General features: G+C 44.7%; 1 protein-coding gene across 1 annotated transcript in view; it reads left to right on the top strand.

The window, feature by feature from the left end:
• Pdlim1 (PDZ and LIM domain 1) overlaps positions 1-6,689 on the top strand; it is a 45,636-nt gene extending 38,947 nt beyond the window's left edge. Inside the window, exons 6-7 of the mRNA XM_051146472.1 lie at positions 6,067-6,184; positions 6,442-6,689. Of these exons, the coding sequence (XP_051002429.1) occupies positions 6,067-6,184; positions 6,442-6,628 (305 nt within the window). The 3' untranslated portion in view covers positions 6,629-6,689. The remainder of the gene's footprint in view (positions 1-6,066; positions 6,185-6,441) is intronic.
• Positions 6,690-15,606: the final 8,917 nt, after the last annotated feature.

The following is a 15,606-nucleotide window of genomic DNA, read 5'->3' as shown; positions in this document are numbered from 1 at the left end:
AAGGAGCTTTGTGTCTGGCCAGCTGTTTCCTGCCACATATACATTAGGGAGCTGAGGTCATAGTGTATGTGACCCTAGTGTGAGTCTGTTGATCTGTCCCTTGGCTGTTTTAATTCACACACCTTGTTCCCAAGGTGACAGGCAGATAAGGGAGAGCACATGGAGGCCACAGAAAGAAAATGGAAATGTAAGCCAGTGAGCTGGGAGCCTTTCTTCCCTGTGGGGCCCTGGGTAGGGCTGGGCGTGGTCACTCTTGCTTAGGGCAGATGGCCTTTCAGCATCATGGAGGCCCCAGGGTAGCCACATCCTCAACCCTAGGCTAGTTTCTGAACTGTGCTTTAGGCTCAGAACTCACAAAGTGTGCAAAACAGCCATTGCCGTGACCACAGAGTCAGTACTCCATAGTTGTTAGGAGGCTGCGCTTCAGAATTAGGAGGCTCCAGGTCGACTTCGCTCGTCCACGCATGCGCTCTGATGCTTCTGCCGGTCATCCCGCATCCCATGCGGGTTAAGAGACACCCAGTCGCATAGCGAGGTCTTCGTTCAGTAGCCGAGGAGTATTCTCAGATAGGTAACAGGCAGAAAAGTTTGCTCCTCTCATAACGGCTTTGTCGAGCAAGTCTTCAGACTTGCCAGCTCCCGGGTACCTTCCATCAGCACCTCTGTTCCTTTTCTGGAGAACTGGGTTTGTAAACTTGTCAGAGCCCTATGAGGCCTACTTCTCCATACTCTGGCCCCTTCCCTAAGACTCAGGCACCTAGCTGACAGTCTGCCGTCTGTACTCTTTCTCTCCCCACAGTGCACACACCAACAGGTACTTCAGGGGGAGATACCTGAGAAGCAAAACTCTCGGAATGTACCGTATCTGGGCCTCCTCCTCTGTGGTGTAGATTCTGAAGAGAAAGACAGTTTATACCCACAGGGAAGTCCAACATGCTTCTTTCATGCTCAACATGGTTGTTCTACTAGCAGTAAGTGAGCTGGAACTTTGCTCAACCTCCACTCTTAGGGTGGCCTGACAACCCGAGAGCTAGCCCATAGGGATGACAACTCTGGAAAAACACATGACGAGGTGCAGATGACTTCTTGAGCAAGTAGACGGGGAAACGTCAGTTGAGTGAGCGAAGTCCGCCCATCTGAGGCCAGAGTAGGACACAGACTACGCCACAAACTCACTGGCCTCCCAGACAGGACCTAAGCTTGAACTTGTGAATCATGCTAATAATATCGGAACCTTCTTTCATCTTCTGCCCCAGTAACCCAAACACACTGCTTCCGTGTTCAAGGTTATCCTAACCGGCAAGCTGGAGCTCAAGGCATCATGCATACTTTCAGGCACCAGGGAGAAAGGAAGGGACCAAGTCCAAATGGAGCATTCCCTGTCCAATGAGCCATCCAACTCCTTCCCGGAGCCTCACCACTACTGTTGCATTTATATACACTACTACTCCATTTATATTTTATTGACTGGGATTTAGTGACCTGGCTGTAACTAAGTTGTATAATCTGGGTTTATGATTTTATTTTATTTAATTCCCTAGACTGGATGCTTTCTTCCCTCATACCACGATTTTGCTATACAGGAAGGTGATACCACAGATAGTGGTTGCTTCCATGACTCTTGATGTGTGCTTGCACTAAATTTTCACTTAAGGAGGCAGGCAGGGCAAACTCTAGACAGACAGGCATTGCATGAAGTAGGCTCTCTGAGTGAGCCCAAAGGCCTGTTTGCTCTTGAAGTTGAAAGGTCAAAGCCCAGCTCATTGGCCTGTGATAATAAAGTGCTGTTGTGATTGGCAGAGGCCTGTGGTTCAGAGAGAAGTCTGTCATTCAGAGAGAAGTCTGCGGGTTGAAACACTGGCATCCAGAGTCCGCCTGGGACCTGCCATGAGACCTTGAGCAGGTTGCTGGTCCCTCTGAGCTCTGGTATCTGCACACAACCCACTCGGGCACTGCACTGTGACAGAAATGTTGGGAGGGCTAAGGGAAAGTTTGTCTGTGGAGTGTTCTGTGCACCTATGTGCCCAAACAAGGCTTGGTTGAGCAGTGTTGGTGACAGACCCCAGAAAATTATACCAGAGCACATAGTCTGCTTGGAATGCAGTTTATCCTCTGCTTTTCTCATGTTTTGTCTTGCTCTGGACCAACCATAAAGTTTGCAGGCAAAAGAAGCCTGCAAATTGTAACTGTAAAGTGTACATAAAAGAAAGCCCCCTTGCCACATACTACTCAAAATACTAAACATACACAGCGAAGAAATAATAGTCTTCCCTTTGTGACAGGCTTATTCACGCGCTCAGTACATCTATCCATTTGTAGCACACAACAGATTTCCTTTACTTATAATTTTAAATCACATTTATTTACTTGCTCATTTACATAGTGTGTGTGTGTGTGTGTGTGTGTGTGCGGTGTGCCCATGTGCCATAGTGGGCACAGGGAAGTCAGAGGACAACTTCCGGAAGTTGGTTCTCCCCTTTCAGCCTGTGGGTCCTGAGGACTGGTCTCAGGCTCACTCTCTGACCCACCATGCTGGCCTCTTCCTGTCCTTTTCAAGCTAGAACCATATTCCACTGTCTGCCTGTATCACGTGTCGTTTGCCCACTCAGCCGTCAGTAGAACGGTACCTGCAGGAGTGACTGTGAGGATGGAGATGTCACACCTGGAGGAAACAGCGGTGGCTGGAAGCTCTCTCAGCTGAAGAAGCTGGAGACGTAGTCAGCAAACCCCTAGGTTCATGCTGGCTGCTGTTGGGGCTTCCAGGACCCTCAGGTGACCTAGAGTCAGGTTATAGAGAACTGCCACTGTAAGGACCATGGGCCTGATTCTGTAGGCATGCTGGAGCCATGGAAGATAGTTGAGTCATGAAATGCCTAGAAAATAACTATACTGGCTGGGTGTGGTGGCACGCTTTTAATCCCAGTACTCAGGGAGGCAGAAGCAGGTGGATCACTGTGAGTTCGAGGCTAGCCTGGTCTACAAAGTGAGTCCAGGATAGCCAAGGCTACACAGAGAAACCCTGTTTCAAAAAACCAAAAAGAAAGAAAGAAAGAAAATAGAAAAAGAAAACAGATGTACTTTATTTAGCTGATTTCCCTTTATCTTTAAAAACAAAGGGTTTCCTGGAAGAAAATTTTTGGGAATATTTGTATTTGTTTAGAGCCGAGCTGTAAGATAGTTGTAAAGGCAAGAAAATTGCAATTTACAGCACTGGCTTTTTAAGTGAGAGAAAACAACCTGCAGCCAGCAGGTGGCAGTGTAGGCCTGAGGATGAGGGCTGTTTCAGCACAGAGCTCCAGTACTCCCAGTTCCAGTCTTAGTTCCAAAAAAGGATGTGGCTTTTCCGACCAAGTAGGAATCTCACATCTCTCCCTGTCTCCCCTCCTTCTACCATTCTGCACCCTCTCTTATTTTCTGGTGGTTGACTGAGTGAGCTATGGGAAGAGTATAGCTTATATTTGAGAGCCCACCCCTTCCTGAGTTGGTTCTCCCTGGACACCTGAGTTGGTGCCTGTCCTGTGCACACTGTCCAAGTGTGCAGAGGTGCTGCTCTTTACTTCCTTCCAGATAGGACAGGCACCCAAGTACCTTCAGCCAGAAAATGAGAGAGTGTTGTCTCAAAGTCAATCAATCAATCAGTCAATCAATCATCAATCACTTTTAGCCGGAAAGGTAGAGAGGTTGTTTGCCCTGCATTAGGCAGGATGCCTGGAGCAGCTGCTTCCCTGGCCCTTCATGCCTTGATGGAGGGCTGAGGTTCGATGGGGTGAAGTGTTTGCCTTTGATTGAAAAGCTAAATGGGCCAATGTGGTGGCATAGCCCTTTAATCCTGCACTTGGGAGGCAGAGGTGGGCAGATCTCTGAGAGTTTTACATAGTGAGTTCTATGATAGACAGAGAGATAGAGAGAGACCTTGTCTCAGAAAAATCAACCAACCAACCAACAACCAACCAACCAACAACCAACCATCCAACCAACCAACCAACCAGTCAATCAATCAAAGATACAAAAAACCCAAACCGAACCAAAAGGGATCATTAAAAAACTCAGTAATTCATTGGGAGTTTAGCTCACCTGTAGAGCAATTTCCTAGCATATATGAGGCCTTATGTTCAATTCCAAACATTTTATGACCAGTGCAATCCCTGATCAAGCAGTGGAGCTTGCTGCCAAATCGGAGTTGAACCCCAGAACCCACGTGGTAGAAGAAGAAACCCAACTCCTGCAAGCTGTCCTTTGAACCTCCTTCCCTCAACACAACATGGCATGCACATACCTGTGCATACACACTACACATACACACTAAATAAATGTAATTTTTTGGTGTTTTTTGTTTGTTTGCTTTGGTTTTTCAAGATAGGGTTATTCTGTGTAGCCTTGGCTGTTTTGGACTTGCTTTGTAGACCAGGCTGGCCTCGAATTCATAGAGCTCTGCCTGCCTCTGCCTCCCTGAGTGCTGGATTACAGGTGTACACCACTGCACCTGGCCTAAATGTAATTTTTTAATTAAAATATTTATTTATGTGAATGGGTGTTTTGCCTGCAATTATGTCTATGCTTCTGTGTGTGCCTGGTGCCTAAGCAGATTAGAAGAAAGCATCAGGTCCTCTAGAACTGGAGTCACAGACAGTTGTGAGGCAGCATGAGGATGCTAAGAATTGAACCTGGGTCATTGGGAAAGCAACCAGTGTTCTTAAACACTGAGCCATCAAAAAAAATTTTTTAAGCATAAAAACATTTTTAATGTAACATCTTAATAAGTAATCAAGTTAATATAAAATCTGCAATTACAAAACCTGAGACTGGCTGTCTTTCAAAGGGAGGAAGAAAGTCCCCTGGACTTTGGGGTATGGGACCCATCAAGGTAAGGACACAGCTGAACCTTCCCCGAGCCCATCTACAGATGGTCTCTGGAGCTCACCCTGTCTCATGGGTTGTCGGATGGATGGATATGTAGTTCTCACCTCAGAGGATTGAGCATTAGTGGGAGAAAGCAGAGAGACTGTGTTGCATGTAGCTAAGAGGGGCTGTTGAAAGTACAGTATCCTTTAAAAATACTCTCAGGGGAAAAAAAATCACTCTTGTTCTCCACAAGCCAGCACAGCATCTCAGTCTCACTCACACATCGCTTTACCGTCTTGTGCCTCATACTCTAGAGGGGCTGCGGGATAGTGCTGGGTCAGCATGGTGTGGCAGCCTAAGTCTTCTCATTCCAGCTGCCTGGGTAAGGTGGAGACTTCCTCTGAGGCTTGCTGTACTCAGGGCATATGGGACAGAAGCTCTAGGGGGACATGTATGTTTTAGGCATCGTATATGCTCATGTCCATTGGCCAAGGCCTTAGAGCTCGTGATGTTCAGGGTCCATGTTTGTGTTTGCATATGTGTGAGTTGAGTGTTACGAGAGCCGATCACAAGCTAGGCAACTGGAGGCACTTTCTGTATTGGGGTGTCTAAAACAATGTATTGTTGCAGAGAGCAGTGGCGCAGGCTTGTAATCCCAGCACTCAGAGAGGCAGAGACAGGCAGATCACTGTGAGTTTGAGACCAGCCTGGTCTACAAAGGAAGTCCAGGACAGCCAAGGCTATACAGAAAAACCTTGTCTCTCAAAAAACTAAAAAGAAAATATTATTTATAACAATAAAGAAGAAAACAATCTCCTATTTTTTCAGGTACAGCTTATATTTATTTATTTATTATTTGTTATTTTATTTTCATTTTTACACATTTTTTTATTGAAAAATAAAATTATTCATATTACATCTCATTTGCTATCCCATCCCATGCATCCTCCCATTCCTCCCTCCCTCCTGCTTTCACCCCATTCCTCTTCCCTATGACTGTGACTGAGGGGGACTTCCTCCCTCTGAATATGTTGCCAGGGTAAAAAATGGAAATTGAGACTTCAAGAGGTTAAGCAACTTTCCCAGTACTGCAGAGCCACTGTCTGTCTGGTCGTAATGTCCGCGTCTTGGCTTGAGCACAAAGATGCACAGGTGGTTCTGAGAGAGCTCAGTGATACTTATTTCTTCACTTCCTGGCTAACCTAAATGTTTCTCTCACTGTAGGGGATCCCAACAAGCCCTCAGGATTTAGAAGTGTTAAAGCTCCAGTCACCAAAGTGGCTGCGTCAGTTGGAAATGCTCAGAAGCTGCCCATGTGTGACAAATGTGGCACTGGCATTGTGTGAGTATTGGCTTCCCCTGATATTAGAGCTTGGGCCGATCATGAAAGAGTGAGAGTTGCTGGGTGTGGCAAAGCTTGGGGGTAAGACAACAAGTCAACCAGAATATGTAGAACTGTTGTGGGCCAGGCTTCTAGAATGATAAATTTTTCCCATTCACAATCAGAGACCAGTAGTAGTGCCTCTGGAGAAGCCCCAGGAAGGACAATACAAGGCCGTAGTGTTACTAATGGAGCCCCATTTTCCCTCTGTCTTGCAGTGGCATGTTTGTGAAGCTGAGGGACCATCATCGCCACCCTGAATGTTATGTGTGCACCGACTGTGGCACCAACCTGAAACAGAAGGGCCATTTCTTTGTAGAAGATCAGATTTACTGTGAAAAGCACGCCCGAGAACGGGTCACACCACCCGAGGGCTATGATGTGGTCACTGTGTTCCCCAAGTGATTGAGAGGACCACCCTGCCTGCTGCCCTCCAGCCAGCCTGCTGTACCTGGTTCTAGGAATGTTCTTGTTCCCTCCCCCTGACAGTCCTGTGCTTACCTAGTGTTTGTTAGTCCTGCTCAGGAAAACTTGAGTTCCCCCTGTGCTGACTGACTCCCACTAGCAGTGTGATGCCTGCTTTTACATTACTGGAAGATGGTTTTGTCCCTTGTCCCCTCACCAGCACCACCACGCACCTTCTTCACCTGGGGGACTTCTCTGCTGCAAATGGACATTGGTCACGTTGGAACTAAGCCAAATGTAGTATCTCTGGTATTATTTTGTTTTACTTAATAAATTTAGATTCTAAGGCACTGTGTGACCTCTTAGTTGACTGCACCTGTGTTCTGTGTCCTGCCTCATGAAATTAGAAGTTTCTCTCTTGCTTTTGGCTTCTTAGTTGTAAAAGTTGCAAGGATTTTCCTCAGGCACGAGAGGACTGCTATGACTAAGCTGTGTTCCTTTACGTCTTTGAGGCTGGCTGTAAGCATCACTGAGTAAAGCAGATATTCTTAGTTACTTCTTTTTGTTGCTGTGGTAAAAATGTCATGAAGGCAACTTATGAAAGACTGAGTTTATTTGGGCTAACAGTCTTGGCAGAGAGGCATGGTAGCATGTGGTGTGACAGCTGGAGTAGAAAGCTGAGAATTCATCCCCTTAACTACAAGGGAGTGGCCTGGAAATGGGGTGGAGTTATTGCACTCTCAAAGCCCACCTACAATGATGTACTTTCTCTAGCAAGGCAAGGCCAGCACCACAAACCAGGGACCATGTGTTCAGTGCTTATGGGGCCACTGTCATTCAAACCACCACATTAATTTATGATGTTTGTTCTGTTTTAATGAAATTGTTCTTGAGTTCGAAGGAATGAAACTTCCTGTCTTAGTAACTTTTCTAATGTTATGAGAAAACTCCATGACCAAGGCAACTTATAGAAGAAAGCATTTAATTTAATTTATGGTTTCAGAGGCTTAGACTCCGTGATGGCAGAGCGAAGGAACAAGCAAGAGTTTACATCTTAGTCCACATGCATGGAAGACAGACATACTGGGGATGTCTTTTAAAACCTCAAAGCCTGCTTGCAGTGACACACTTCCTCCAATGAGACCACTTCTCCTAATTCTTTCCAAAATGGTTCCATCAGATGGAGACCAATTAGTCAAAATATATGAGCCTATGGCAGCCATTCTCATTAAAATAACTTCCCAAATAATAGGTTGAGAGTGTCACCAGTTGGCCTTAAAGTATGCACAATAGTCCATTTCCAGACTGTGTGAGGTTACAATAACTTAGGAGAGTGACCACTAGTGGTAGAGAGCCCACAAATGGGTCATAAGTGGTTGCTATGTTCTTCAGCATTCCTCCTCAATGTGCCAACCAGATGTTTGACATTTATCTACTGTGGCTACATGCTTGTACATCCATCCCTTTGACATTGTGGCACTGTGTTGCTTCTAAACAGTTCATGCCTGAGAACAATGCAGCGACGTTACAGCAATCACCCAGGAACAAACACCTCACAGTATTTCAAGTAAGTGAACAATTTTAAGTTGAGCCACATTCATAGCTATCTGTTGCCCATGGGCATGCCTGACTGGTGTTTATTACTCAGAAGCTGAACTTACAAACAGGGTCTCACCTCCAGTGGCTTTAGAGAAATTTCCAGGAAAGAGCAATTAACAATTAAGCAATCAAGCACAAAGCCGGAAGCCAGCCCAGTAGAAGATGAAGAAATCAGAGAGCCAAGTTTGGGACAAAGAATTCTAAAAATTACACACCAAAAAGGGGCTAACTTGGTTCTTACGCTAATATTATTTAGAATGATTTCTCTAACATGTGTTTAGGTCCCCACCTCCCAGTTAACTAGTCCTGACTTTAAACTGTTTTGAAGTTTGTATAATAAAGTGGTTTAAACATTGCAGTTTTAGGAAATTAATGTAAGAAATATTAAGCCAGAGCAAATTTGCTTCATGTACACACATGGGAACACGCCACTTGAGTTAATGATTAGCAGGGGTCACTAAACTTTCAACCTTGACAGTTCTACTATGCCTATGCCAGGGCTCAGTGTGGGATAATGTTGATTGGGCACCAGAAAATCTTGAATTACTGTCTCCCTGAGTCAGGCCCCAGCTTAAGGGGCCTGGTCCTTTTTAGGGTTATTGTTGCCCCTTGCTTTAGGACAACCCTAAGGCTTCTCATTGAAGAGAACACATGTCCCCTTGGGTTTGCCCTCCCCTCTTGACAATTAGGAACATATATAAGGATAAATTAATATAGCCCATCCAGGGACACATTAGACTTGGTCAGGGAAATAGCTTATTCCCCAAAGTCCTTATAGGGTCAAACAACATACACTGGTAACTAGGGGAATATGGATCTGAATCTGAAGATGATAAATTAAAGAGAAGAAAAACAAAAGGCTAGGCCCCCTGGGCATGGTACAAACATGGAGTTAGAATGGCTCTTGCCATCAAGAAAGGGAAATGTCCCAGACCACATGAGATAGAATGTCAGATTTGACATGGCTCAAGTAGAAGCACTATTGCATGTTTGGAAGATTAGGTGTGCTGAAATGTATGTGCTAGGTAAGGCTGAAAAACTCACCAATGACTGTTTTGTGGGAGGGCCTGAAGGATGTCCCACTTACCAATGTGGCACACACACTATGCTGCAATATTAGGGCATGTGTTTTTTATTGAATTTGCTTTGCTCATTTCCTGATTTCTGAATATAATTGGCATAAGCATACTTGGTGATTGACACAGCATCTACTTAGTTCCTTGGCCAATGAGGAATGTGGCTGACTACTTCTTGGTAAGAAGGATGCATAAACTGTACATAATGCATGATGCATAAACTGTGGACCTTCCTCCACAGCCTGGGCTGATGGTTTGAGCTGCAAATACAGAGGCGATCTCTCTAATGGCATAGGGGGTGGGGGATGATGATGTCTGGAATAATAATGAACTGGGGATGCTTTAAGCACCAGAAGAAGGTTGATGCAGTTGTCAGACAGAATGGCAAAGTTAGAGTGACAGTTGGAGGTACCTATGCTGGTGGGATGACGGAGATGGCTAATAAGATAAAGCAAAGCTAACTGCAAATGGGTTGAGCTTCTGAGACCTCAAAGCCCTACCCCCACAGTGACACACTTCCTCCAACAAGGATACAGACACCCCAACAAGACCACTCTTTCTAATAGTGCTACTCTCTATGTGCCAAGCACTTATACTAATGAGTCTATGGGGGTCATTTCTATTCAAACCACCACACAATTCATAGTGGGAGCAAATCAGGCCAGGAACTTGAACTAGGCAGGAACCTGGAGGAAGGAGGTGATATAGACATCATAGAGGGGAGCTGTTTACAGGCTTGCTTGCTGTGGCTTGCTCAGCCTATTTTCTTTCTTTCTTTTTTAATATTTTATTTATTTTATGTAGGAATGCCATATCTGCATGTGCATCTGCAGTCCAGAAGAGGGCATTAGATTACAGTATAGATGGTTGTGAGCCACCATGTGGCTGCTGGGAATTGAACTCAAGACCTATGGAAGAGCAGACAATGATCTTATCCACTGAGCCATCTCTCCAGCCCCCCTGTTTTCTTATAGTACCCAAGACCCCGAATCAGAGATGGCACCACTCCTATGGGCTGTACCCTCCTACATTTATCAATCATTACTTAATGCAATTCACTAAAGGCCAAAATATAAAACCAAGGAGGTGCAGTAAAAACTAACACAGGCCAGTTTTATGGAGGTATATTCTCAATTGTGGTTCCCCCTTCTCATATAATTCTAGTTTGTGTCAAGTTGACAGGAATAAAGCTAGCTAGCACAGGCTCCTCGGCCAACTTCTCAGAGAACAGTATAGTGGAGGCAGGCAGAGGCAGAAAGATATTTCTGAAGCCTGGCAGATACAGGTTTTGAGCTGTTGAATGCTCGTAGACCCAAAACATGAACGTGGCCTCCTTGTTAGAGTGAGTGGATATAGGGGCCTGTGATTATTTTCCTGGCCTCAGAATATGATTGGTGTAAGCCTACTTGGTGATTGGCACACTAGCTGATGAGTTCCCTGGCCGATGAGACAAGTACTAGGATTGTTACGAAGAAAGTCTGAAACTTATCTTCCTTTGCATAATAAAATGCCCCCCCCCAATAGTCCAGTTCCCCTCAAATAAAGAAATGTTCTCCCAAGTCTATAGGATCACAGCCCACAAATAAATGCATAAATAAATATGCCCTTATTTATTTCTCAGGGAGCGGAGTAGGTTTGAAATGGCATAATTATTGTCATTGTTAGAATATTCCAGTGTCTGGAGTTAAGAGTCTTGAATGTTTACTTAGTTTGCAATCCTGGGGTCAAACCCAGGGTTTTGTACTTGGGAGGCAAGTTCCCTTCTACGAATCTTGGTCCCCATTCTGGTCCATGTGAAAACAAGACAGGTGTTGGGAAATGACTGGAAACTCCTGAGAACTCCACCAGGAAGTGGCAGCAATTCTAGTGGCTGCACCAGATCTTGTGTCTCTGCAGACAGCCCATCAAGGTGGGCTCAAGTTCATAGTATGTGAGCACTTGTTGCAAGAACTGAAGGGGATCAGTAAAGGGTAATTATCCTGTAATTATCACAAGGACGGCCTCACTGGGCTGAGGGCACAGAATATTCCTACATTGGACACTCTGTCAAAATCAACACACTGGGGTGACACAAGGACTGCCAGCTTGGAAGTGGCCCAGTGTGGAAAAGTATGCTGAAGCAGGTTCAGGCTGTGGGGCAACTGCCTGGCGGCTTGTTCCACATGACTTCGTATACCTTTTGACCTCATAGTTTTCAGGGTAGGGTACCAGTGGGAGAATCAAAAGGCAGCTAGCTTCCTTGAGTTCCTGACCAGAGCAATTAAAAGAAATTTATACTCTTCATAAGATAACTTCCGGCATGCTTCTGCACAGTGGCTGAAAACACAGACCCTGACTGAGATCCAAGTAGCAGAGTGGTCAGTTATGACCTGGATTCTGTTATCTCATCAGTGAGATCAGGCATCTGCTGCATCCCTCGTTCATGGGGTTGAATGGCTGAGGATAACATGCGAGCTGCTTTAGCCTGAGCCCTGTGTCACATATTCCTGCTGGATCTGTCCTTCTTCCTCGATTCTTCCTTGTGTCTGATGATCACCCCTTGTGAACCTTGTTGGGGGTAGAGGAAGCAGCCCAAAGTTGACTTATGGATGAGTCTGTTTGGTGTTTGGGAGTATGTTGTAATGGTGGCTGCTTGCAGCACAGTTGGGTTGGCCCTGTAAGGGCAACCCCCCCCCCCCCCACTGTACAGAGCTTCTAGTGGTACACCTGATAGGAATGCTCTAGCCTGTTTGAAATGAGGAACAGCCCAAGTTTAAGCGTGCCTGGACTTGTAGACACTGGCGAATATGTTGTCTAGTAAAAGTCTGAAAAATTCCAAGTATTAAAAGAAGTGTGGAGTAGGGGAAGTGAAAAGACATATGGTACCACTCATTTGTGAGAGAGTCAAAGGGCATGAAAGGCGAATGACCAGGTTGACTAAGTGAACCCAGGATCAACCTTATTTATAAGGACAAATACTCTGTAATGTTGAAATCCTGGTAGATAAAAGATCCTGGGTCTAAAATTGCTGGTGTTCAGCTCTAGTGAGGTTCAGGTCCCAAAGAGGAGGTGTGGAGTTAGTGAGGGAAGGAGACTGACACGATCTGAGGGCGAATCAGGGGAGCTTGTGTGTTTATACTACACCTTTTATACTCTATATTTGCATAGTCGCTTACTTACAGGTAATATTGAAAGCAAGCTTAATGATTCCAAGAACTATATGATTTTTTTTTTGCAGATTTTTAAAAGCTCACTTTAGCTGAATTTTTCAACATCCAGAATGAAAGAGGTAATCAAATTTATTACATTTTTTGAAGCAATAGCAATAAGTTCAGCAAGCATTTAAGTCCTGGTTGTTTTCTAAGGTTCAGCGACCCCATTCCCCACCCCAAGGGCCCTCTGTACTTCCTCTTGCACATTCTCAGCCTCTGTGGTCAGGAGGTCCCAGACATTGAGTCCTGAGCAACAAACCCATAAGAGCGGTTTGCCTTCCTCACGGGGCACGATGCAGTGTTTGCACCGCGCAGCATAATAAGCATTGAGTTGTTCCTTTGTGTGCTCCTGTGTGCCTCAGGCTGAAAATGCGGGCCTGTTCTCATACACTCCTCAGAAGGAAGGTCCTGATAACTTAACCTTTTCCCAGTATGCCATGCCACCCTAACTCTTAAAACTCTGCATATGGTAGGGGGTCGGGGGGAGAATCAAGCCAGTCTAACTTCTTTTTTTTTTTTTAAAGTTTCATTTGTCTTTTTTTTAAAGACTTACTTATTTATATATTTATTTATTATATATACAGTGCATGTACACCTGCAGGCCAGAAGAGGGCATCAGAGCTCATTATAGATGGCTGTGAGCAACCATGTGGTTGCTGGGAACTGAACTCAGGACCTCTGGAAGAGCAGTCAGTGCCCTTAACCTCTGAGCCATCTCTCCAGCCCTCCAGTCTAACTTCTTAACAGAATCTGCTCCTTGTGGGACACACCAGATCTTGCTGTTCATCCTGTATGTTACATAGGAAAGAAACCAATCATTGGTCCTATCCTATACGTATTAACTGAACTCTTGCCCTCACCTGCTAAGGCCTCAGATTCTGGGTCTGGGCCCATTGTTTTTCTAGACTGTGTTTTCCATCCTTGCAACAAGCTGTAAGTGCCCAAGAGTTCCTGGAAACATCTTTCAGTCAAATATTTAACTTCTCTATTTTTGGTACAAACATGAGGACACTAGGGAGATTCTTGTGTTTGAGTAGGCAGAGTCATCACCCTACATGGTTCCACGGTGGCAGCAATCTTTTTTTTTTTTTTCATGCTTTTTTTTTTAATTTATTAATTTATTCTTGTTACATCTCAATGTTTATCCCATCCCTTGTATCCTCCCATTCCTCCTCCCCCCATCTTCCCATTATTCCCCTCCCCTATGACTGTTCCTGAGGGGGATTACGTCCCCCTATATATTCTCATAGGGTATCAAGTCTCTTCTTGGCTACTTGCTGTCCTTCCTCTGAGTGCCACCAGGTCTCCCCCTCCAGGGGACATGGTCAAATGTGAGGCACCAGAGTACGTGAGAAAGTCGTATAACACTCTCCACTCAACTGTGGAGAATATTCTGACCATTGGCTAGATCTGGGAAGGGGTTTAAAGTTTACCTCCTGTATTGTCCTTGGCTGGTGCCTTAGTTTGAGCGGGACCCCTGGGCCTAAATCTGCCTATCATATTGTTCTATTTGTAGATTTCTAGGACCATCTGTATCCTTTTATTTTGCTATTCTCCCATGCGTCTCTCATTTAGCAATCTTTTTCAAATAATAATTATTCGTATTATGGAGAGAAAGCCACTGTATATATTCCCATACTATACCAAAGCTGATACAAAATTTCCCAAAGCATAAGTAAAGTCCTTTAACACAGAATGAAAAATCACCAAAGAAGAAAGTAGAAGGATGCTGGAGAATTGTGGTCCACAATACCCACATGCTAGAAGTTTGTCAAGCAGCAGTGCTCGTCATGTGGTCCACTCCACAAAATCCCAGAAATCACAATGTTGGAAAGTTTAAATGCCAAGTATTGAAATTCTGAAAGTCCAAATCTCCCAAGGTGGAATCGGATCAAAGGCCGTTGGAAAGGTACAGGGAGCTGAGTTTTGAAGAATAGCTTGGCCACACTCCAGTGGAAGCTTCAGCTTCAGGGGGCTGGAGAGATGGCTCAGTGGTTAAGAACACTTGGTGTTCTTCTAAATAACCCGACTTTAGTTCCTGGCAGCCATTTGAAAGCCAATTACCACCTGTAACTGTAGCTGCAGAGGATCTGGTGCCCCCAGCTGGTCAAGGGCACTGCATGCATGTGCTACAGAGACGTACATGCAGGCAAAATCCATACACATTCTTGAAAATTCTTAAAAAAGAAGGAAAAGAAAAACCCCTCATTTCACTTTCAAAATGTGTCATTTGCCTTAACATTTCTTCCAGCTGATGAAATTTCAAGAGGCTTCTAATAGTTCAATGTGTGTTTGTGAGACGGGGTCACAAGGTCACTGACTGCTTTAAAACTAAGTATGGGATCGTCGTGGGATGATGAGCAAGCAAGTGATGGCATTGCTGTGAAAATGTCAGTCCTATGTCTGTCCTGCCTACTGCACGTTTAGAATGAATACATGCAGAATGAGTTACCATGTGTCCCAAATCTCTATTTGTTTTCTTTTACATTTTACAGGGTTTTTTTTTGGAATTTTTTTTACAGTGTGTATTTAATCTTCATAAACTCTTTTGCTGTAGTTGCAGCACTGACAATCCAGCTGGCATTTGCCTGGGCAACAGCAAAGAGTCATATATTGTTCTGATTGTTACCTTGTTTTCCAAATGATCTTTTCACATTATCTTGAGCTTGATTTTTTTCTGTTTAAAATCTTTTTATGGATTCCTTGTGAGTTTCACATCATATGCCCCAGTCCTGCTCATTTCCCTGTTCCCTGTCCCTCACCCTTGCAACCTCCTCCTCAAAAAAAGAACCACACCCACCCCCCAAAAACAAACCCAAAGCATAGAAAACATCTCATTGTGGAAGCTCTAGTATGTTACAATGTTCCATAGTACGACCCTCTGCCCACACATCTTCACTTGCAAATATTTATTGCAGTGAGTCCTTGATATGGTTCTGTGATACTGTCAATATTGGATCCTCACTGGTACTTCTCCCAGTCATCCTGTTCCTGTCCTATACCATGGGGATCCTGCAGCTTTAGATCAGCAAGACTGGCCCTTTCACACATCCCAACCATTTGCATATGATATAAATTTTGGAGTGGGCCAACTCAGAATGTTGGATCTGGG

Source organism: Acomys russatus, chromosome 5 (assembly GCF_903995435.1).
Source record: "Acomys russatus chromosome 5, mAcoRus1.1, whole genome shotgun sequence".
NCBI lineage: Eukaryota > Metazoa > Chordata > Mammalia > Rodentia > Muridae > Acomys > Acomys russatus.
Note: the sequence above shows the minus strand (reverse complement) of the source record. Positions and strands in the feature narration are given on the sequence as shown.